The sequence below is a fragment of the Dipodomys spectabilis genome, unplaced genomic scaffold, assembly GCF_019054845.1.
Source record: "Dipodomys spectabilis isolate Male_0828 unplaced genomic scaffold, ASM1905484v1 ptg000043l, whole genome shotgun sequence".
Lineage (NCBI taxonomy): Eukaryota > Metazoa > Chordata > Mammalia > Rodentia > Heteromyidae > Dipodomys > Dipodomys spectabilis.
Window position 1 is genome coordinate 7737456 of NW_024870720.1, and position 24795 is coordinate 7762250.

General features: G+C 39.0%; 1 protein-coding gene across 5 annotated transcripts in view; it reads left to right on the forward strand.

Moving 5' to 3' along the window:
* Positions 1–24579, forward strand: part of N4bp2 (NEDD4 binding protein 2) — a 69436-nt gene extending 44857 nt beyond the window's left edge. For all 5 annotated transcript variants that reach the window (XM_042678099.1, XM_042678100.1, XM_042678104.1 and 2 more), the window contains 8 exons: positions 531–576; positions 1853–2043; positions 6337–6455; positions 11336–11474; positions 14625–14813; positions 16124–16292; positions 21713–21836; positions 22955–24579. In XM_042678099.1, coding sequence (XP_042534033.1) covers positions 531–576; positions 1853–2043; positions 6337–6455; positions 11336–11474; positions 14625–14813; positions 16124–16292; positions 21713–21836; positions 22955–23000 — 1023 coding nt within the window. In that variant the 3' untranslated portion in view covers positions 23001–24579. The remainder of the gene's footprint in view (positions 1–530; positions 577–1852; positions 2044–6336; positions 6456–11335; positions 11475–14624; positions 14814–16123; positions 16293–21712; positions 21837–22954) is intronic.
* Positions 24580–24795: the final 216 nt, after the last annotated feature.

The following is a 24795-nucleotide window of genomic DNA, read 5'->3' on the forward strand; positions in this document are numbered from 1 at the left end:
TAATTTTTTTTTTTTGGTCGGTCATGGGGCTTGAACTCTGGGCTTGGGCGCTGTCCCTCAGCTCTTCAGCTCAAGGCGTTCTCTACTGCTTGAGCCATAGCTCCACTTCCAGTTTTCTAGTGGTTTATTGGAGATAAGAGTCTCAAGGACTTTCCTTGCCCAGGCTGGCTTTGAACCCTGATCCTCAGATCTCAGCCTCCTGAGTAGCTAGGATTATAGGCGTGAGCCACCACGCCCAGCTATTTTTCTTTTTTTCTTTTTTTATTAATTCTCCAAAAGACTGTAATACTAATTGGTTAAATTTAAAATAATTTTAAAAAATCCAGCACAAGAGCTCTATAAGTAGAAAAAAAATATATACATGTAATCCTACTTTGTAACTTCATCTAATTTTATTGTTTTACTTAGGTTTAGTAAGACTAGCTCACATTTTTACAAAAAGAAAATGTAATATACAGTAAAACAGTGCAATTAACCTGTTTACTATCATCTGCTCCTTTGCCAATCTCCTGCTCTAAATTTTTGTTTAGGAGCGACAAAGACAAGAGGAGGTATCTTGTGGCAAGTTTGTGCAAGGTAAAGCATATATTGTTACTTTTAATGTAATGTCTTGATGTCGAACTTAGTGTGTTCTTTCTGTGTGTGTATGGTTGTTCTAGTACTGGGACTCAGCTTATTTTCATTCATGGCTGAAACTTGCTACTTGAACCACACCAGGTCTCTTTGTGTATATGTGTGTGTGTGTACACTGGGGTTTGAACTTAGGGCCTTACACTCTTGCCAGTGTTTCCACTCAAGGCTGATACTGCTTGCTTGCTTTCCTTTCTTTCTTTCCTTCGTTCGTTCATTTGTTTGTTTCTTTCTTTCCTTCTTTCTTTCTTCCCTTCTCTCCCTCCCTCCCTCCCTCCCTCTCTCCCTCCCTCCCTCCCTCCCTTCTTTCTTTCCCTCTCTCTTTCTCTTTCTCTCTTTCTCTGTTTCTCTCCCTCCCTCTCTCCCTCCCTCCCCCCCCCTCTCTCTCTCTTTCCCTCCCTCCATCCCTCCCTCCCTCCCTTCCTCCCTTCCTGGTTGTGGGGCCTGAACTCTGGGCCTAGGCACTGTCCCTCAGCTCTTCAGCTCAAGGCTAGTGCTCTACCATTTGAGCCACAGAGCCACTTCCTACTTTTTCTACTTATGTGGTGCTGAGGAATCAAACCTAGGGCCTCAGGAATTCAAGGCAAACACTGAGCCACCTTCCCAGCCCAAGGCTGTTGCTGCTTGAACCACACCTCCACTTACAGCTTTTTGCTGGTTAATTGGTGATAAGAGTCTCTCTGATTACTGGTGTAAATCACTGGCTTACCTGATTACAGGATTATAAGTGTAAGCCACTGGCACTTGGCTTAATTCCTTACTTTGAATGTCAGTATTTGTGCACCTCCAGTGAGTAATAGATTTACTAAAATATTGATCTCCTCAGTCTTTGGAGTAGTTAGGCAGAGCAGAGCAGAGCAGAGCTGTTCCAATAGCTCATTTCCATTGGCTGTAACTTCTCTGGCCCCCATTGTCCTAAATACATGATGCCATTTTTAATGTCTGTTTGACACGAAAAAGACTTAAGAAGCTTTGAGTTGATGTATAGTTTTATATATATATATATATCATTGCTCATTTGAAATACTCCTATATTTACACATCATTTCTTGTGTACAGTTATATAGTGTATTTTGAAATTTCAGAGTTGAAATATATTCACAAATGGAAGAGTTAAAAAAATCATATTTCTTTCACCACTATACGGTAGATGTAACAGTGAATAATGTTTAATTTGTACATGAATTAATGAGGATGTGTACTGTTTATATTGTTCTTATAGATCCTTCTGTGGTTGGACATACTGAAAGTCCTGAACAAAAATCATCTCAGAGAACTGGAAAAAAATTACTGAAGACTTTAGCAGTCCCTGAAATGCTACCCTTACTGGATCATTGGAATACTCAAACTAAGAAAGTCTCACTCAGAGAAATAATGTCAGAAGAAATTGCCTTACAGGAAAAACATGATTTGGTATGTTAGTAAGATACTAAACTGTTGTCTCTGACTCTAGCTGATTGTGTGTTGCTTACTTTGTGATTTTCATTACTTCTGTGTTTCCCAGACTGGACTTCATATTTAAACAGGTTGAAATTAATGTCAACACCGAAACATGTTTTTAATATCTGAAGCTGGAGATTTTTGCTTCTAGGTTGATACTCTTTTATTTTGCAAGTGATCTGCAAAATTGTTCTTCATTGTTAACATTTACCTTTAATTTTTTACTTCTAGAAAAAAATGGAAAAGGATCTTCATTTAACTATAATTTCATACAGAAGTTACTAATGTATCTATTTTGTTATAAGTATATAGCCATCTCTGAAACAAAATTTTTACAGAAAATTTCAGAAACTTAAGAATTTGAATTTAAAAGGAAATATTCTTCCTTTTCTAACTTTCCAATTAAGTTCAAGTAGAAACTACTTTGAGATTTATTTACTTTTCTTTCTTTTTTCTTTTTTGTTGGTCGTGGGGCTTGAACTCAAGGCTGGGTGCTATTCCTGAGCTCCTTTTGCTCAGAGCTATCACTCTACCACTTTGAACTACAGTGCCACTTCCAGCTTTCTGGTGGTTTACTGGAGATAAGTGTTTCATGGACTTTCTTGTTCAGATTGGTTTTCTCACTTTTTTTTTTTGGGGGGGGGGGGTCCTTTGTGAGACCTGAACTCTGGGCCTAGGCGCTGTCCTTCAGCTCTTCAGCTCAAGGCTAGCGCTTACCACTTAAGCCAAAGTGCCGCTTCTGGCTTTTTCTGCTTATGTGGTGCTGAGGAATCGAACCCAGGGCCTTATGCATGCAAGGCAAGCACTCTACCACTGAGCCATCTTCCTATTCTCTCAGATTGGTTTTAAATTACAATCCTCAGATTGGTTTTAAACTGTCACTAGGATTATAGGCATGATCCTGGCTTACTTTCATTTCTTATTTCAACATTTAAATTTTAATCCATAAGTGAGTTTGATTTCTTTTCCATTTCTTTTTCTTAAACTTTTTTTTTGTTTTAAATTCAGACAGAATTAAAGAAATAAATCAAAACAGTCTAGGTTCCCATGGCTTATACCTATAATCTTTGCTACTCCAGAGATTGAGATTTAAGAATTGTGGTTTGAAGCTAACCTCAATATAATAATAAAGTTGCCACAAGTTTACGTCTAGATTTTTTTTTGGCAGTTAATTGGAGATAAAAATCTCTTGGACTTTCCTTCTGGAGCTGGTTCCAAACTTCAGTCCTCAGATCTTAGTCTCCTGAGTAGCTAGGATTATAGGTGTGAGCACCCATGCCAGGGCAGCCATCTGCTGCTGCTGCTGCTGCTGCTTCTTTCTTCTTTCTTTTTTTTTCTTCTTCGTCTGTCATGGGCCTCGAACTCTGGGTTTGGCCATTGTCCCTCAGCTCTTCAGCTCAAGGATAGTGCTTTACCATTTGAGTCACAGCACCACTTCCTGTTTTCTGGTTAATTGGAGATAAAAGTCTCACTGATGTTCCTGCCTGGGCTGGCTTTGAACCTTGACCCTCAAGATCTCAGCCTCTTGAGTAGCTAGGATTGCAGGCCTGAGCCACTGGTGCCTGGCTCATCTTTTGCTTCTTATTGAAACCAAGCTAACCCTAACGTGAGCCTTGGATTCCAACAGACACAGCTTTATATTCTTCTTAAACTTGTGAAAAGAACCAAAGTCTTATTTCATGGACTGCAACATTTCTTTGTGGTCTCTATCACTAGAGCTCAGATCGATTCAGAAAATGCTATGGTGGATATGACCTCCACCAGTAAACTTGAGTTGTCCAGCTGTGTGATCTGGAGTCTAATGTGTAGCCTCAGGTGCCTGTGTAAGGCAGACTGGTGAGGCTGTGCTTCTGCTGGAGCCCAGACCCACAGCTCTTGGCCTAGCTTCCTACCAGTACCGCATGCCATCTGGTACCACATGTTGCTGGCACAACTGTGCCTCCCACCCTTAGATTCCTCAGTGCCAGAGAGAAAATTACTTAATGTTTTCCCTTCAGTCTTTGTACTCAGAAAAATATACCTTGTTTATCTTTTTTTTTTTTTTTTTGGTCAGTCATGAGGTTTGAACTCTGGGTCTGGGCGCTGTACCTGAGCTCTTCAGCTCACTCTGCCACTTAAGCTACAATGCCACTTCTGGTTTTCTTATTGGAGATAAGAGTCTTGTGGACTTTTGTGGGCTTTCCTGCCTGGATTGGCTGTGAACCGCGATCCTCAGATCTCACCCTCCTGTGTAGCTAGGATTACAGGCGTGAGCCACCAGCACCAGGCTCACCTTGTTTATTTTTTGAGCAAAGAATATGAAAGAAACTTTTATGTAGAGTGTGTGATATAATTAATTGAATAATTATAATAATTGTAAAATTAATTGTAATTGTAAAATTATAAGGTTATTAGTTTTCAGTCCATAACTTTAAAAAAAAATGTGCTGGTCCTGAGGATTGAACTCAGGTCCTGGGCACTGCTTGAACTTTTTTTGCTCAAGGTTAGCGCTCTACCACTTGAGTCACAGCTCAAAAAAACTTAAGAAGCCGGGTGTCAGTGGCTCACGTCTGTAATCCTAACTACTCAGGAGGTTGAGATCTGAGGATCATGTTCAAAGCCAGCCTGGGCAGGAAAGTCCTTGAGACTCTTATCTCCAATAAACCACTTGAAAACCGGAAGTGGTGCTGTGGCTCAAGTGGTAGAGTGCTCGCCTTGAGCTGAAGAACGCAGGGACAGTGCCAAGCCCAGAGTTCAAGCCCCACCACAGACCAAAATAACAACAATAACAACAAAAACAAAAACAAGATGTTTAGCCGGGTGCCGGTGCCTCATGACTGTAATCCTAGCTGCTAAGGAGGCTGAGATCTGAGGATCACAGTTCCAAGCCAGACTGGGCAATAAAGTCTGTGAGACTCATCTCCAGTAAACCACCAGAAAACTGGAAGTGGCGCTGTGGTTTGAGTAGGAGAGCGCTAGCCTTGAATTGAAGAGCTCAGAGACAGTGCCAAGTCCCAGAGTTCAAGCCTGACTACCAAAAACAAAAACAAAAAAACAAACCAGAAACCAAAAAACAAAACAAAACAAAACAAAAACCCCTCAAAACCAAAACTTTAAGTGTTTTGTTGCTGTATTGGAGATAAGAGTATCACAGACTTCCTGCCTGGGCTGGCTTCAAACTGTGATCCTCAGATCTCAGCCTTCTGAGTATCTAGGATTACAGGTATGAGCCATAGTACCTGACAATTTCATTTAATTTTTGAGACAGAGTCTAACCATGTAATCCAGGCTGGCCTCAAACTTGTGATCCTCCAGCCTTAGCCGCTGAGTACTAGGATTGCAAATGTGTATCACCATGTTTAACTGGTGTGGAGGTTTTAGAGATCTCAAGTATGAATTGTGAAAAAGAATTCTGATAGTTATTTTAGACTAAATATATTTGTGGAAAAACACTAATTGACATGTTGAATTGAATCTCCTTTGTACCATTAAACATTTAAAACAACTTAAAAAATTACGCATTTTAAGATTTCCTTTCTATCTGAATTTGTACCTTCTTTGTACTTTATGGTTTTACCCATTGAGGAGAACATGTTTTTGAGGATATTTGTGGAATCACAGAGTGTCTGTTTTGTGAGGACTGTGGGAGAAATTTCTTTTAGATCTCAGTACTTTTTCTGAGCCACTGGTTTGTTTTTATTTTGTGGACACTGAAAATCTTTGTTTCCCCCTTTGCTTTGTTCACTAAGGGACTCAGAACTAAATTTGTGGCCCACTTTTAGCAATTGTACAGGATTTTATGGCATGAGCAGTGTTCTGACAAATGCTTTGTTAGGCAGTTTTGTTATGTGAGGATGACACGGTACTTTGATAATCCTAGATAGTACAGCCTGCTACACCTATAGGGCACATTTTATGTGTGCCGATCGCTGATCACAGTGTTCTTATGTAGTACTCGAACTAGCTATAGATAGTTATCTTCTGTCCTTTTTATGTATTGTGATCAGATGTATTGGTTGTATGTAGGTATGTGTGTTTATATATACATGCACATGTGTGCATCTGTGTGATTGTACGCATAGGTGTATATTTATGAGCAGCTTTATGTACTTGGCAAAACATGGATATAAATAGTATACAAATACTTACACTACTAACTTCAGCCTTTTAACCAGTGAAGAAAGGCTGGCTTATAAAATGTTAGTCTTTTTGCAACAGAATAACCAGCTTTTGTTCAGCATTGTTTTATGTTTCATCTTAAAGGTGCTTTTTATGTTTCTGTTTTAGAAACGGGAGACACTTATGTTTGAAAAGGATTGTGCCACTAAGCTAAAGGAGAAGCAGCTCTTTAAAATATTTCCAGCCATTAACCAAAATTTCCTAGTGGACATTTTCAAGGATCACAAGTGAGTCCTGGGAGTGGAAAGTTTGGCTGTAGTTTCTACTCTGATATCGCTGGTGGATATGCCAAGCTATTATTTTTCTGATAAAAATAATGTGATGTATATAATATAGATGTATATGTACAGAAAGTGAGCAGTTTCTGACAACTTAGGATTCTTCTTGATTTTTCTTATGTATGTACTAATATGTGTGCATGATACTTATTTTTTATGTGCATATACATATATACATTTTATTTAAAAAGTTGCTTTTTATATACTGATTTTGTAGTTTTGCTGGTAGTTTATCTTCCTATCTATACATAATGATCTGATCTTGCTTTAAATATTTAAGTATTCTATAGTAGGAAAGTACCATGATTTATTTAAACTTGCCTCTTTTTATGGATTTTAAAACTGTTGGAAAGATTGGCAATCATAACTACAACTGCTAGTTTATATATGTACATTGAAAACTTTCCTTTTATAAAATTGTAACCTTCCTGGATATTAGAAGTTAAGTTTTTACCAGTCTGATGAGAAAAATATTTTTTTTAATTTTTGTTTTTCTGATAAATGTGAAGCCTTAATACCCTCCTCCCCCCCATCAGTTGCTCATTTTTGCCAATTTTTCTCTTTCTAGACTTGAGGGCTCTTTAGATATCATGCATAGTCTTTGTTAAGATAGAGTACAGTTATTTTTCCTGCTGTAATGATAATCTCTAACTTATGATGTACACGTTGATTGCTTTTTTTTTGGTGGTATTGGAAAGTTAACTTGCTAGTTAGGTGCTGTGTCACTTGTACCACTGAGCCACACCATCCCCCAATCCATACGTATATTTTTTTTGTCAGTTGTGGGGCTTGAACTCTGGGCCTTGTCACTGTCCCTGAGCTCTTTTTGCTCAGGGCCAGCACTCTACCACTTTGAACCACAGCGTCACTTCCAGTTTTCTGATGGTTAATAGGAGATAAGAGTTTCTTGGACTTTCTTGCCCTGACTAGCTTTGAATCATGATCCTTCGATCTCAGTCTCCTGAGTAGCTAGGATCACAGACATGAGCCATCAGTGCCTGGCTTCATATATCTCTCTATTTAAAAAAAAAATTGTTGTGAAGGTGATGTACAGAGGGATTAGTTACATAAGTCAGGTAAAGAGTACATTTCTTTTTGGACAGTGTTACCCCTTCTCTCCCAGTTTTTCCCTCCTACCTACTCACAAGCTGTACAGTTCATTTTCAACAATGTCCAGTGAGTACCACTGCTGCATTTTCATATATATTTTTAATTCATGTATTTTAGCAGAAAATCTTGTTCTTACTCTTTGTGAGCTTTATGTCTTTAGTTTTAGTCTTATTTTGTATTATCCAAAGATTAAATAATATTTCCTTTTTTGGTATAGGTCCTAGGGCTTGAACTCAGGGCCTGGGCACTGTCCCTGAGTTTTTGTGCTCAAGGGTGATACTCTAACACTTGAGCAGTAGTTCCACTTCTGGCTTTTTTTGTGGTTAACTGGATGGAGATAAGTATCTCACAGCCTTTCCTGCCCAGCTTGGCTTCGAACTAGGATCCTCAGATCTTAGTCTCCTGAGTAGCTAGATTTACAGGCGTGAGCCACCAGCACCCACTTTCTTTTAATAAGCAAAAATTTCAAATAGACCTAGCATTTTTTATATGTGTATCTGAAGTAGAGACTTATAAGTGAAATTAAAGGTTTACCTTCATTATTTTCCTAAGTGATTAACAGGATGAATGTATTGTCTTAATTCACTGACAAAAAATATACCAACTGTTTATTGGGTCCTGAGTTGCCACTATGTTGTTTTAAATATTGTTTTTTGACAGTAGGGACCTGCTATCTAGACTCTGCTGGCCTAGAAGTTGCTGTGTAGACCAGCCTGGCCTAGAACTTGAGATCCTTTTGACTCAGGCTGTCCATGTCTGTACCACCATGTCCAGTTGAATAGTGTGCTTGATGTTTGATGTATTAGACATGCTTTTATTTTGAATAATATATACTTTTTCTCTAAGCCCAGACTGTCTTGGAACCTGTCTGTTGTCCTCCTAAGTCAGCCTTACGAGTGTACTAAGATTATAGGCACAGGCCTATATGTGGCCTTGTATATATAAATTTTTATTTTTCCTGTAGTAGTATGGTTTGAACCCAGGACCTTGTATTTGGTAGGCAGGTACTCTACCATTTGAGCCCTTTTTACCCTGTTGCTTTAGTTATTTCTTTAGATGAAGGTCTTGCTTTTTGCCTAGATGGGTATGGACTATGAGGCTCTTATTTAAGCTTCCCATGTAGTTCAGGTGGCAGTTTTGTGTGCACCTTGTCCACATTATTTATTGATTGAGATGGGGGTTTTGTGAACTTCTCACCCAGGCTGACCTTGGACTGTGATCTTCCTAATCTCTGCCACTTGAGTAGCTAAGATTAGAGGTATGCTGGCTACTATGCTGGCTTAATATGTATGTTCGTTGTTGTTTGTGGTCCCCAGGTCTGGACTTAGGGTCTCATGCTTGGTAAGCAGGGGCTTTACCAACTTTCAGGTCTCACTCCCAACTCTCAATAGATTCTTTTTTTTTTTTTTGCCGGTCATGGGGCCTGAACTCTGGGTCTGGGCACTGTCCCTCAGCTCTTCAGCTCAAGGCTAGTGCTCTACCACTGGAGCCACAGTGCCACTTCCGGCTTTTTCTGTTTATGTGGTGCTGAGGAATCGAACCCAGGGCCTCATGCTTGCAAGGTATGCACTCTACCGCTGAGCTATCTTCCCAGCCCCTCAATAGATTCTTTTTTTAAAATTTATTTTTATTTTTTGTCGGTCATGGGGCTTGAACTCTGGGCCTGGGCGCTGTCCCTCAGCTCTTCACCTCAAGGCTAGCACTCTACCACTTGAGCTACAGGTTTTCTGGTGCTTTATTGGAGATAAGAGTTTCATGGTCTTTCCTTCCCAGGCTTGCTTTGAACCCTGATCCTCAGATCTCAGCCTCCTGAATAGCTAGATTACAGGTGTGAGCCACTGGCACCTGGCTCAATATATACTTTTGATCATATATTTTTTTCCTTCTATTTTAACAAGGGTTAGTTTTCAATAGATACCTTCTTAGAAACTTTTTGAGAATCTAGTAATATAGGAATTGATTTGTTACTTCATCAGGCTTTTCTCTCTACGCCTGACTCCCTCCTTCCCTTATTGTTTTCCTCCTTTCCCCCTCAACTCTCTTATTTTTGTAGCTTCTGGGGTTTGAACTCAGGGCCATGTGATTACTAGGTACATTACCACTTGAACCATGCTTCTAGCCCAGTTTTTTTTGGTAGTAGTTTGAACTCAGGTCTTCACATAAAAGTAGGTATTCTATGGGTCTGGGAAGGTGGCTCAGTGGTAGAGCGCTTGCCTTGCATGCCTGAGGCTCCGAGTTCCATTCCTCAGCACCACATAAGCAAAAAGAAAAAAAAGCTGGAAGTGGTGCTGTGGCTCAAGTGGTAGAGTGCTAGGCTTGAGCTGAAGAGCTGAGGGACAGCATTCAGGCCCCATTACCAGCCCCCCCCCCACAAAAAAAAGTAGATATTCTACTATTTGAGCTACGCCATCAGTCCCTGTTTTTGCATTGGTTATTTTGGAGAAAGAATCTGTTTTATGTTTAGGCATATATGGGCTGATATCCTCCTATTTATGTTTTTCTTTCTTGCTGGGATGCAGGAGTGTACTACTGTGTTGAGCCATTGTATTTTCTCTGTAGCTTCAGATGACAGATAAGCAATCATGAGCCCAGCCACTGGTCAAAATGGAGTCTTGTGAACTCCCCCCTTCCCTCTTTTTTTTTTTTTTTTTTGTTGCTTATCCTGGGGCTTGAACTCAGGGTCTGGATGCTGTCCCTGAGACTCTTTTTGCTTGAAGCTAATGTTCTACCATTTGAGCCACAGTGCCACTTCTAACTTTTTCTGAGTAGTTTATTAGAGATAAGAGTCTCATGGATTTTTCTGTCCTGGCTGGCTTTGAACCACAATCCTCACATCTCAGCCTTCTGAGTAGCTAGTATTATAGGCATGAGCCATCAGCACCTGCCTTCTTGAGAACTATGCCTGGTCTGACCTTGAACCATGATCCCCCAATCTCTGTCTCCCTAGTAGCTAGAATTACAGGCCAGAGCAACTGGTTAGTCAGGACTCTCAGGAGGTGGTTGATTGTCCCTCTTTATTTGCCAGCAGGTGGATGATTCTCTTAGCAAGCAATAACTCTAGCTTCATTATGGTAAGGAAGGTAGGTGGACTCAGTGAGTGGTACATGTAATTGAGTGCAATCTTCTAGGACCAAAAATTCCTCAACTAGTACAGCACGTTATTATAATCACCTTATTGTATGGAATAGCCTTCTTTCTCATATCTACCCATTGATCAGTCTTTTACCATTCCCTTTTCTCTGCAGTCCTCCCTCCCTCCCTCCATCCCTTCCTTCCTTCCTTCCTTCCTTCCTTCCTTCCTTCCTTCCTTCCTTCCTTCCTTCCTTCCTCCCTCCCTCCCTCCCTCCTTCCCTCCCTCCCTCCCTCCCTCCCTCCCTCCCTCCCTCCCTCCCTTCCTTCTTTCTTTTGAGATGAGTCTCACTTTGTAGCCCAGGCTGGTACTGCCTCAGTCTCCCAAGTGCTAGAATTACAGGCATGCACCTACCACCCAGCTTTGTTTTTACTTTAAAAAATTAGTTTTGGAAAGCCTATTATTTGTTATTTACCCTCAGAACATTCTCGAATGTTTGAGATACACATGAGCATTTAAAGTGGAAGACTTAAAGTAAGCTAAGTTTTTAAATTCTTATAAAATGCTTGAAAAATTACTTTTGTTAGTGTCTCAGTATGTCTTTTATTTTCATTTATTGACATTGTATTTGTACTTAAACTTTCTCCAGCTATTCATTAGAACACACAGTGCAGTTTCTAAACTGTGTTCTTGAAGGAGACCCTGTGAAAACAGTTGTAGCTCAAGAGTTTGGTCACCAAAATGAGAGTGCCACTCCTCATACTGCACAGAAGTCGAAAGAGAAAAAGGTAGGAGTTGTTTTCCTCCTTCAATAAATTGTAAATAAAAATGTTTTTTTAAGGAATATAATTTAATGATTATTTTGAACCATTTAGATTGGATTGGAACTTGAATGATCATTATCATGTTTAGTTTAGATTATCTTTTGCATGCCAAGTAATGGTTTTATAGCTATTTATGATTTTAATGTCAGCATATATGACAAATATTAGAATTTCTGCAACTTCTGTGGAGACTCTACAGTGTAATATACTCAGTATGAAGGTGAATTGATTAGTAATGTGATTTATTCATTTAGCAATATGGTTTTATAATATGGTTTATATATATATATATACATATATATATATGGTTTTATAAAAATGTGGTCTTGAAATCTAAGTATATAGGCAGAAATATTTAACCTTTTACTCTGCTGGTTTTTTTGTTTTTGTTTTTTGACAATCCTAGGGCTTGAACTCAGGGCTTGGATGCTGCCTCTGAGCCTCTCTGTACTCAAGGTTAGCGCTCTACCACTTGAGCCACAGCACCACTTTGGGCTTTCTCTGTTTATGTGGTACTGAGGAATTGAACCCAGAGTGCTAGGCAAGCACTCTACCACTAAGCCACATTCCCAGCCCATATTTAAACCTTTGAGAAAGTGTCAAATTATTTTCCAAAGTGGTTGCAGCATTTTATTGGTTTTTTTTGTTTTTTGTTTTTTTTTGTTCTTGCCAGTCATGGACCTGAACTCTGGGCCTGGGCGCTGTCCCTCAGCTCTTCAGCTCAAGGCGAGCGCTCTACCACTTGAGCCACAGCACCACTTCCGGCTTTTTCTGTTTATGTGGTGCTGAGGAATCGAACCCAGGGCCTCATGCATGCAAGGCAAGCACTCTACCACTGAGCCACCTTCCCAGCCCGGTTGCAGCATTTTATATTGAAATTGTTTTCTTAATTTTTCTTTCTACATTGTTTACTGTAAATGTGCATAGAAATGTAATTGATTTTATATATTAATATTGTATGAACATTAGGCTTTTTACAATTTTTAATTCTATTTTTAATTAAATTAATTGGCTAATTACTCGTGCCAGTACCGATGCTTGAATTCTGGGCCTCTCACTCTCACCCTGCCTTTTCACTTACGGCTGGTAACTCTACTCCTTAAGCCATGCCTTCAGTCCTGTGTTTTTGCTGTTTAATTAGAGATAGTTTCAAAGATTTCTCTGCATGGGCTGGCTTTGAACTATTATTCTCGTATCTCAGCCTCCTGAGTACCTCAGATTGTAAGCACAAACCACTGGTCCCTATTTTTTTTTTATAAGACTGCTTAGGAATAAAATATGCCTTCCCTCCCTCTCTTCCTTTGTTCTCTCTCTCTCTCTCTTTATTTTTTAGGCAAGGTCTTTCTGTAGCTCAGGCTGGCCTTGAACTCTTATACATTTGTTCCTTACCTTCCCTAGTGCTGTGATTATAGCCATGTACTACCATCCTGCCCCTTTTCCTTGGTATTTTTCACCATCACTTAGTTGCTATAGAGGATTTGGATAATTTGACTAGTGCTGTTCATGGAGCAGGAGCCAAGTGAAGACACTGATGCTTTTCGCTGGAAACATGGTACTGAATAGACGATATATTATAAGTTGCAGGGAGTATACACAATGATGTGAGCACTCATAAGCAGACAGGGAATAAAAATTACTTCTTTTCTGTCCTGATAGCATGCTTGTAGCTGTTAGTCATCCTGGTGATGGGAGGTGCTGGGGACAAGATGTGCTTGCTTGAAGTGGGAGATGACTGGCAACTGTAGTCAGAAAAGAAGTGTCTCTAAATTATGTAAACCTTGGCTAAAGCATAAACTTTAATGTTATTTTGGAGATTATTCTTAGTCTTGTTTACAAAATGTGGGTATGTGTCACAAGACTGATAAAAATCATTAAAGTTTTTTTTTTTTTTTTTTTTTGGGGGGGGTCCGATCGTGGGGCCTGAACTCTGGGCCTGGGCACTATCCCTCAGCTCTTCAGCTCAAGGCTAGTTCTCTACCACTTGAGCCACAGCGCCACTTCTGGCTTTTTTCTTTTTGCTTATGTGGTGCTGAGGAATCAAACCCAGGGCCTCAGGCATGCAAGGCAAGTGCTTTACCACTGAGCCACCTTCCCAGCCCTCATTAAGGTTTTGTAAGCAGAATAATTTTTTTTCCTGCTATCCTAGGACACTAAGGAACCAGTTACTAGGTATATTATGGTATCAGTAACATTCCCTCCCTCCCTTCTTTCCTTCCTTCCTTCCTTCCTTCCTTCCTTCCTTCCTTCCTTCCCTCCTTCCTTCCTTCCTTCCTTCCTTCCTTCCTTCCTTCCCTCCCTCCCTCCCTCCCTCCACTGTGTACTGTCCTTGAACCTCTTTGTGCGTGCTTACCACTTGAGCTGAGCCACGTGCTCCTTCCATCTTTTTTGAGTAGTTTATTGGAGATAAGAGTCTCATAAACTTTCCTGTCTGGGCTGGCTTAGATCCTGACTAACTAGGCTTACAAGTGTGAGCCACTGGTACCTACCTCTGACTTGTTTATTTTCAAGGAACTAACATTTAAAATTCTGTTTTATTAATACACTGGTTTCAAACCATGATTTTCCTGATTACCACCTCCAAGTAGCTGGGATTAGAATTTTACTCTTGAATATCTTATATTCTATCTTTTTTGCTTGATTTTGTGACCTAATTACATTTTGGTAATTTTTGTGAATGCTTTAACATCTTCTGAGATGAGGTTAGTTAAAGAACATTAACATTAATGACACAATGAAGTGAATGTAGTTCATAACTGCTTGGTTTATAGCTTGGCAGGCTCTATTTGAGAAAAAAAAGATGAGAAAATAAGAGAGCTTTTTTTTTTTTTTTTTGATTGGTCATGGGACTTGAACTCGGCCTGGGTGCTGTCCCTGAGCTCTTCAGCTCAAGGTGAGCACTCTACCACTTGAGCCACAGCACTACTTCCGGTTTTCTGGTGTTTAATTGGAGATAAGAGTCTCACAGACTTTCCTGCCCAGGCTGATTTTGAGATCTGATTCTCAGATCTCAGACTCCTAAGTAGAGAGCTCATTTTTTATAAACATTTTCTGAAGATCAGGCATGCTAGTTTTCAAACTCTCTGTGTGTATTACTTACTATATAACATTTTTCAGGCAAAGAAGTCGAAGGAGACTGAAGACCCCCCAGGTGAGCCATCTTTCCAGGACTTTGATTACCCGGAGTATGATGACTACCGGGCCGAGGCCTTCCTGCACCAGCAGAAGAGGACGGAGTGCTACAGCAAGGCCAAGGAGGCGTACCGCATGGGGAAGAAAAATGTTGCCACCTTCTATGCCCAGCAGGTAAGTGCAGAACCCTTTGCCCAGCTTGTCAGTAGGCCATGATCTTCAGGTCATCTGGAAGCTATGATATCCGCCCTGTGTGGTAACTAGACTGTTGTGGGAATTCCATCTCCTTTGAGTGCTTAGTTCTTGCTTTTGTTTTACATTTAGGCTTTGCATGAATTGCAGGTTTTTCTTGCAATCCATATTTTCTTTCAAATTACATTGTCCCACTGGACATTATATAACTTGTGGGTGAGGATGGGAGGGAAAAAAAGGAGAGAACAAGTGTAGGGGTGACGTTGACCAAACAGAAATGTATTCATTACCTGACTTATGTAACTGCGACCCCTCTGTACATCACCTTTGTAATAACAATAAAAGAAAAGAAGATATTTAGATACAAATAATTATATTCTGTCATTTAGTAGCATTTATACAATTTTTCTGGAAAAAGAAAAGCAAAATACTTGTCTTAGGGTGGAATTATAGGTGTCCTATTATTTTTTGTAGGCTTGAATTTTTAGTAATATCCTACTTTTTTTTTCTTTTGTGCTGGTCCTGGGGCTTGAACTCAGGCCTAGGTACTGTCCCTGGGCTTTTGTGCTCAAGGCTAGTGCTCTATTACTTGAGCCATAGCTCCACTTTTGGCATTTTGGTGGTTAATTGGAGATAAGAGTCTTAGGGGCTTTCCTTCCTGGGTTGGCTTTGAACCAAGATCCTCAGATCTCTCAGCCTTCTGTGGGCATAAGCTCCTGGTACCCAATTACTTGATTGCTTTTATAGTTGGACAAAGAAAATAAATTCATATTTTTCAGGGAAACAAAATTTCTACTTGGGCTTATTTTGTATGGGAAGGTAAGACACTTCTTTGATTTATATTTTATGTTGGTGGTTCCACATGGCTTACTTTGTGGAGCTTGATCAGAGAAATGTCTCCTACGAGTGTGACCCTTAAAGCCCTTCAGTGGCTGAGGAAGTCACTGGGAGATGCTGAAAGGGTCTACCAAGCCCAGACCTGGGAGCACCAAAAGATACACCTTTGTTCATCCAGTAGTAAGCCAGTGGCTTCTTTCTTGACAACAGGTAGTGTTCAGTGTTGTTTCCTTTTATGATTTTTTGGTTCAGAAAATACTGTGAGTCAGTGGCTAAGTACTTTAGGAACTACATCATTCACCAAAATTAATTTAAATGTTGGTGCATTCTTTTGCCTTATTGCATTCAGATTTTAGATGTAATGTTCTGCCTTTTGAGTTTAGGGTACTATTAGTTGATTGGTTGTCTAAGAGCAAGTACGAAAGGTGTCCATGGTGCTTTGTTTATGGTTAAAGGGTAGTCTTCATGAGCAGAAGATGAGAGAAGCTAATCACCTTGCTGCTGTGGAGATCTTTGAGAAAGTCAATGCTTCTCTGCTGCCACAAAATGTGTTAGACCTACATGGGCTGCATGTGGATGAAGCTATAGAACACTTGACAACAGTTTTACAGCGGAAAACTGAAGGTAGGATTGTGCTGGTGACATGCTTCTATCCATAGTGTTGGTAGACTTGCAAAATCAGGAGGGTATGAGGCTATCTGTGCCATCTGTAGACATTTATATTAGTTGTTCTTCAAACAACCACTAACATTTTCTTCTTCACATTATGTATCTTCCTTTGCTGTATTAAGGAGAAGGAACTGTGTAATCTGAGAATCTTTTGTGAGTTATAAATTCTACTTTTTTTTTTTTTGGTCGGCTGTGGGGCTTGAACTCTGGGCTTGGGCGCTGTCCCTCAGCTCTTCAGCTCAAGGCGAGCACTCTACCACTTGAGCTACAGCGCCACTTCCGGTTTTCTGGTGGTTTATTGGACATAGGAGTCTCACGGTCTCTCCTGCCCGGGCTGGCTTTGAACCTCGATCCTCAGATCTCAGCTTCCTGAGTAGCTAGGATTACAGGTGTGAGCCACTGGCGCCCCGGCATAAATGTACTTTTATCTCTGCTTTTTTTTTTTCTTTTTTGAGGTAGTTATATGACACAGCCAAGGTTAACCGTAAACTCCCAGTCCTCCCACCTCAGCCTCCCAACCACTGGGATTAAGGACATATAACACCATGCTCAGCCCAATGTATCTTTGCTCAATAGATGTTTAATAAACATATAAGTAAGGTGATAGGATTTTTGAAAATTGACACAAAAAGCTGGATTTCTAAGACTCCTCAGTGTGGCCACACACCTTCTTTCTTTTTACTTCTATCTTGTCTTTGTGAGTCAGTAGGAAGGGTCCCATCTGTCATATATTGTGTGTGTGTGTGTGTGTGTGTGTGTGTGTGTGTGTGTGTGTGTGTGTGTGTGTGTGTGTGTGTGTGTGTGTGTGTGTGTGTTCTGCCTCTTCTCAGGGCTTCAGATGATCTTTTAATGGCTCCATTCAGTATCATGTAGTTCACATACACAGAGGTGTGGTGTCTCATTGGGTTGGCATCTTATTTCTTTTTCATCATTAGATGATAGCACTGCTTAGGGAAGTTCAATCCTTTTTCGTTACTTCAAACTCTTTAACACTAGAAGCCATCACCTTTCAGTGTTACTAAATTTTTGACTTGGCGTTGTCTTCCTTTTGTATTTTATTGAGAGATGCCAGTGCCCTGCTGTTTACCTTGTGGCTGAGCTGTCACTGATAACTTCATTGATTTAGTTGATTTCTGTAGGTCTTTGACAGTTTTATATTGTACAGGTTTATCAATTTAGTACATATCACTTATGATTAAATAGGATTGGTATATCAGGCTGAAAGTCATCTATGATGAGACATTTTACCATGTTGAACAGGCTCCAGAATAATGAACATTTATGTGCCAGTAACTTCAAGTAATACATGATAACATTTTATTATATATGTTTCTTGTTGTAGCTCTTCCTTTTGTATTTCTCCCCAATCCTTTTCCCCTTCTTTTCCTTTCTTTTTTTCTTAGCATACATGAGTCATACATGGAGTTTTGTTGTAATAATTCTATAGATGCTTATAGTGTACTTGGAACAGATTCATCCTCCCTGTTATATTCTTAGTTCCCCTTTTTCCTCCCCTACTTTTTCAGATAGTAGTTGGTGGGTTTCATTATGCTATCTTCATAACTAGAATGTAACTGCTTTGATCCTCTTTACTTAGCCAGTGCCCTCTCTTTTCCTCCTCCTTCTTTTAAACTCATATCACATTATTGAAATTAAATTATCATCTTTTAGGTCTAGAGTCCACATATGAGTAAAAACATAATATTTGACTTTTTGAGCTTGGCTTATGTTACTTAACAATAATGATCTCCAGTTCCATATGTTTTCTTGAAAACAATATAATTCTGTTTTCTTCTTCTTTCTTTTCTTTTGGGTCCGGTTGTGGGGCCTGAACTCTGGGTCTGGGCGCTGTCCCTCAGCTCTTCAGCTCAAGGCTAGCGCTCTACCACTTGAGCCACAGCGCCACTTCCGGCTTTTTTCTTTTTTGCTTATGTGGTACTGAGGAATCGAACCCAGGGCCTCAGGCATGCAAGGCAAGCGCTCTACCACTGAGCCACCTTCCCAGCCCTTCTTTCTTTTTCTTTATACTGGTAGTGGGGCTTGAACTCAGGACTTCGTGCTCTTGTGTGGCTTTTTATTTCAAGACTGGCACTCTTTAACTTGAGCCGTACCTTCACTGTTAGCATTTTTGCTGATTATTTGGAGACAATAGTCTCAGAGTCATTTCTTCCTGAGCTGGCTTGATACTTAGATCTCAGCCTTCTGAATAACTAGGATTACATGTGTGAGCCACCAGCACCAAGCTTAGAATTTCTTTTTGACATGAGGGTACATTATGGATTTAGTATTATTGGTTGAATAACATTGTAACTGTGCTAAAACCCACTGAACTGTACATTTAAAAAATGTTGAGCATTATTCTGTGGGATTTTTATTTCAACAAAACCTTTAGGGATGCCGGGTGCCGGGGCTCACATCTGTAATCCTAGCTATTCAGGAAGCTGAGATCTGAGGATCATGGTTCAAAGCCAGCCTGGGCAGGAAAGTCCATGAGACTCTTATCTCCAATAAACAACTAGAAGACTGGAAGCGGCACTATGGCTCAAGTGGTAGAGCGCTAGCCTTGAGCTGAAGAGAGCAGGGACAGCACCCAAGGCCAGAGTTCAAGCCTCACAACTGACAAAAAACAAAAAACCTTTAGGGAATTAAATAACCTGCCTAAGATAACTCAGATCCAAGGTGCAAATGTTTTCTGGAAGCCAAGGCCCATCTTGTATGTGCTGCCCACCATGGTAGCCATGGTAGCCATGGTAGCCTGTAATTATTACCAGTCACCACCAGGTGGTAGTATTGTTGAATACGAATGTTTTTAGGGGAAAGGCTGTGGCTCTGCACTGAAGATTTTAGTCATAATATAAAGGAATCATCAAAACTGGGAATGAGTAGAAGACTAGATACAACTGGCCTTTATGTTCCTTTTAATGGAAATACACTACTACCTTTGAAGTACTTTTGCTCCCAAGTGTAGCAGAAGACCAAGCCTTTAGGCCTGACTGTTCACAGGGGACAGAAGAACATGTTAAGCAACACCAGAGAGAAATAACTGACAAAAGCCAGACTGAGTTCTAAGATAAAGCATCTTGCTTTTTCTAATAAATTATAAAGAAAAATTCAGATTTTCTTTTCCAGAGGGAAAGCTTTTTAAATTGAACTTTTTTTTTTGGTCAGGTTGTGGGGCCTGAACTCTGGGCCTGGGCGCTGTCCCTCAGCTCTTCAGCTCAAGGCTAGCGCTCTACCACTTGAGCCACAGCGCCACTTCCGGCTTTTTTCTTTTTGCTTATGTGGTGCTGAGGAATCGAACCCAGGGCCTCAGGCATGCAAGGCAAGCGCTCTACCACTGAGCCACCTTCCCAGCCCCTTAAATTGAACTTTTAAATTAAAAACTTTTAAATTTATCTGAGAAATCCATCAGTTCAATGCAATGATTTTTTTAACCTTGAGTCAAACAAAGTACCATGTAAACCTTTTCTTTTTGCTAGATAATCGGGGACATTTTTAGAAACTAATAATATTAAGGATCTAGTGTTAGTTTTGTAAAGTGGTATGATACGGTGGTTTTTAAAGAGCTCTTTTTGAGATAGACACTAAAACATTTGTAGTTGAAATAGTAAGGAGTTTGGAATGTGCTTAAGTAGTTCTTTCAGTGATGATAAACAGCCTGTAATAACGAGCATACACACAAATCTATTCAACAAAGCACTGATGAGTATTCTCAGAACAGCTAGTAGGTGAGGTGAGGTAAATGGTGTGCTAGTCTGGGGGTGGGAAGAGGACACAATGAAGGACTGATGGCAGTGAATGGCAGTAGACTTGAGTCATAGATTTAAGGGTTTGTGTGTTTGGTTTGAGACAGGGTCTTGTTACATAGCCCAGGCTGGCCTTGAATTTGGTGTTTTTTATTGTTGTTTTCTTAAGCTCACACCTGTCATTTTAGCTATTCAGGAACCTGAGTTCCAGAAGTTCATGGTTCAAAGCCAGCTTAGGCAGGAAAGTTCTCTAGACTCCAACTCCAAAATTAGTAGCAAATGAAGCAAAGCTAGAGGCACAGCTTAATAACTGGACCTCCAATTGAGCAAGTATGAGGCTTTGAGTTCAAACCTAATATCAAACAACAGTAACAAAAACTTGAATTAGAGCAGCTGCTATTTTTTATTATCAGGGTTTTTTTTTCTCCTTCTCCTCTTCCTTCTTCTTCCTCTCCCTCCTTCCCTCCCTCCCTCCTTCTTTCTCTCTTTCTTTTGCTTGAGCTCAGGGCCTGGGCACTGTCCCTGAGCTTCTTTTGCATAAGGCTAGCACTCTACCACTTGAGCCCTAGCACCACTTCCAGTTTTTTCTGTTTCTTTGGTACTGAGGAATTGAACCCAGGGCTCCATGTATGCTAGGCAAGCACTCTACCACTGAGCCACATTCCCAGCCCTATTACTGCTCTTAACTTTCAGATGTATGTACTTGCTTTCCCAAGCTCATATCCAAAGCAGGAGCTACAGTCTTTTAAGAGACTTCGGCTAAGGAATTTGTCCATAGTTACACAGCCATTGAGAGTGGCAGAGCTGTGGTTCAAACTAAAGCTAGCTAGCTTTTGAATATTTAATTAACAGGGGTATTATGAAGATTTCTAGTTAACAAATACAAGTCATTTGAAGCAGTGACAGTGTGTATAGTAATTGTTAGGTATGAATAGGATTGTTAATGTAATTGTCATTTTGTAGAAAATGTCTTAAGGTGCATGGAATCTTCCTTCTCACAAGAGAAGAAGGCCCACTTCAATTGGTTTGTTGGTTTGTTCAGAAGGGGTCTTACTATTAAGTGGCTGCCTCAAATTTCCAATACTTGTACTTTAGACCTCCCCTAGTCCTGGGATTACAGGTGTGAGCGCCACATAGCCTACTTCTATCTAACTTTAGAGGGATAGATTGCTACAAGGCTTTTTTTTTTTTTTGGTAGCACTAGGTTTTGAACTCAGGTCCTTGTGCATGCTAGGCAGACACTCTGGCACTGACGTCACACTTCAGTACTTTTTACTTTTAGTTCATTTTCCAGGAGATGGTCTTGTGCTTTTTGCCTTGGGCCAGTCTCCACTGAGATCCTCCTACCTCTCCCTCCTGCATAGCTGGGATTACAGGAATACACCCACTATGTAGCCACTGTGTAGTCAGTAATAATAAAAAATAGGTAATTGATCTCTAAATCACTATGAAAACTATTTAATGTGCATGTGAGTAATTAGGGTGTTTTTAGAATTATTATTATCTTTATGTAGTTGTGCAAAGAGTTTTAAATTCAACAATTCCGTTATAAGTACAAAGCATTTAAGGTATGTTTTCTGTTGAGAATGTAAGACATGACTTTAGTTGTTCCAATTCCTGTTGTGACAGAATTTAAGCAGAACGGTGGTAAGCCCTACCTTTCTGTGATCACGGGGAGAGGAAACCACAGCCAGGGAGGAGTTGCTCGAATCAAACCAGCCGTCATTAAATACCTCACAAGCCATAGCTTTAGGTAAGTATGTTTCTGGTGTCTAATGACAGTTGCCATTTGTTACAACTAAGTAACTGCTAACAGTTAGTTTAAAATGATTTGTTAAGATAGTTAGCTAAATTGAACCATCTGATTTCAGTCACAGATTAATGCTTAAAATATAACTTGTTCTGCTAGAGAAATGAAGGACAATGAATATCATCACCTAATAAAACTGTCATAACTTTAAAATTCTAAGAAAATTAAATGTAACTATGCAAGTATATTATATATATTATAGTTTAAGATTTGCTAATTTTGAAAGAAAAAAATGTATTTTTGGGGTTTTGATGGAATTAGGACTTCTGCTTAAATGCAGATATATTCTAGATTATTATTTAACCTTGAGTTCTCCAGTTAGAGTCTTATGTGTTTTTAGAAGTTAAATGCCATTAGCAATTTTTGCTGACAGACATACAATGTCCTTTTCCATTGTGATCATTATTTAATAATAGAAAGTGACAAGACAATTCTGGGGTGAAAGGTTCATTGGATAGATTCCCTGAAGATATGGGTGCTTAAGCCCTTCAAGTTTCAATTAGTGTAACTTGTTGAGTTTATGCCATGTAAGGAAATGTTTCTTGCTTATATGATAGAAAACAGCGTTAATTCTTAACATAAAAGCAAGATCCATTTCAGCATTAGTTTTGCAAAAGGAATGCATGAAAACTTTATTATGATGAGATTACTGATCTGTTTTAGTGACTAATGTTCCTTAAATTTTCAAACTGAGGGATTTGCAAGCTTTGCGTGGCCACATGAATTTGATTTATCACTGTATCAGAGGTATCTTCCTTGTGTTTTCTTGATGCATAAGAAACACTGTAATGCTGTCAGCATCTTATCTGCACAGTATGCCCTTTTTAGGTCAAATTTAGGGTTGAGAGATTTTTTTAAATTATAACTTGTATTAATTAATGATTTAGGAGTAACACTGAGATTAAAAGGAACATAAACAGATATTGGTCTTGGATGTTAACAAAGGAATGTTGATAATAAATATTATTTTAAATGCAGACAATTTGAATAGATTATATGATCTATTTCTTATATAGTTTGGAAACTTTATCTTTAAAATAACTCTTCTCTCATTTCTGCAGGTTCTCTGAAATAAAACCAGGGTGCTTGAAAGTCATGCTAAAGTAAAAAAAAAGTTCTTATAAGTATGAAGGTTTGTAGGTTAAAAGTAATTTTATTTGCAGTAATGCAGTCAATTCTGCTCTAAACTTGTGTCTTACTAAGGATTATGTCCAGTTATAAAACAGACATGGTTTTCAAAATTCAAGAGAAATTAATTTTTTACTGAATCAGTTGCCAAATGTTACTTGCTAAGACATTAAATAAAGAGAATTTTTGTTGATTACAAAATGCCTAAGAAAAGTATCAGCTACAGTTTTAAAGTATGAAGTACACTAGTTCTTATTCATAGAGAAAATACTAAATTTGTATTATTGGTTCCACATTTAATAATGGTAAAGGTTTCTGTGAGAGATAACATGATTGAGATATTTTAGGGCAGCATGCCTAGTTCACACCTTCCAAGGCTTGCTTTAAAAGAAGCAGTGGTAGTAAGGAAAGAAAGAGATTTAACAAAAACACTTGAATACTTTTTAAACTTTCAAGGCCAAATGTATAATATTACTTACTTTGCCATATTTTGGAGCAAGGAAGACATTCTAATGCACTTCCTACTGTTTTGTGTGTGATCGTGGTCTCTTAGCTCTGTTCTGGTCTCTGTGTATATTTTCTTGTGAGGAAAGTTGGGTCTGAGATTATCTTGCAGTCTTATTTCTTTCATAGGTAGAATTGTTTTCAGAAAAGGAGAAATGCCTTGTTCTCTACCACATGTTGGTTCCTGAGTAGAGCTTCTTCTAAAAAATTGTCTTATAAGTGGCATATCAGACAGTGGTAGATTTTACATTTACACACATAATTTCTAAGCTGCATTAAGTTAAAATCCTATTAAAACAAATACCAGAAAACATTTTTGGTATAATTATAAAACGAATCCTTGTCATTGAAAAAGAGCCAACTTTCTGAAAGAAAAGGTTCATTAACTTCTGTTGTTTGGTTAGCATGTGAATGATAATTACCTTTACAAGAATTTAATGGAATTACGTATAATTTTCTCAGAGTGGTCAAATTTTGCTTCGAATATATAGAGTATTTTTCACCATACATTTTAACAAGTAATTGTGGGGATTTTTTAGTATAAAAGTTATTTGGATCAGGAATGATAGGACTGAATATTATTGAAAGAATCTTGAAGTACTGGCTAGTTTCCCAACAGTCAACATTTTAATGATAATAAACTCAAAACAGGTTTTTATATTATATGGATGCATGCTTTTAAAAGAAGAGCCTTATTAGTGAATTTTATTTCCACAAAATAACATGTTTATTATTTAGAAATGATTAGTGACTGTTACTGAATTATTGTTCACATTATGTTTGTAATATGTTTTTAAAATACCAGTATAAACACTTTGTGATGCTTAGAAGTGTTGTATACATTAAAAATAAAGCCTTTTTTCAATAACTTACAACAAAGTTATAAAGTTGTCAATGATATAAAAATATTCCTATGTATAGATTAATATGAATTAAGAGTTGAGAAACAACACTAAGCCCCATAATTCAGTATTGCAGAGTATGAAGATGCATGCTCATACCCAGCCCTCATTTTTTGTTCTATATTTTCTCATCTGGTTTAAAAAAAAATCACCTTCAGCTATTTTTTTTCTTTTTCTTTTTTTTTTTTTTGTGCCAGTCCTGGGACTTGACCTCAGGGTCTGAGCACTGTCCCTAAGTTGTTTGCAAAAGACTAGGATCCTACCACTTGAACTACAGATCCACTTCCAGCCTTTTTGGTGTTTAGAGATAAGAGACTCATGGACTTTGTTGTGTAGACTGACTTCTAACCTCAGTCCTCAAGTCTCAG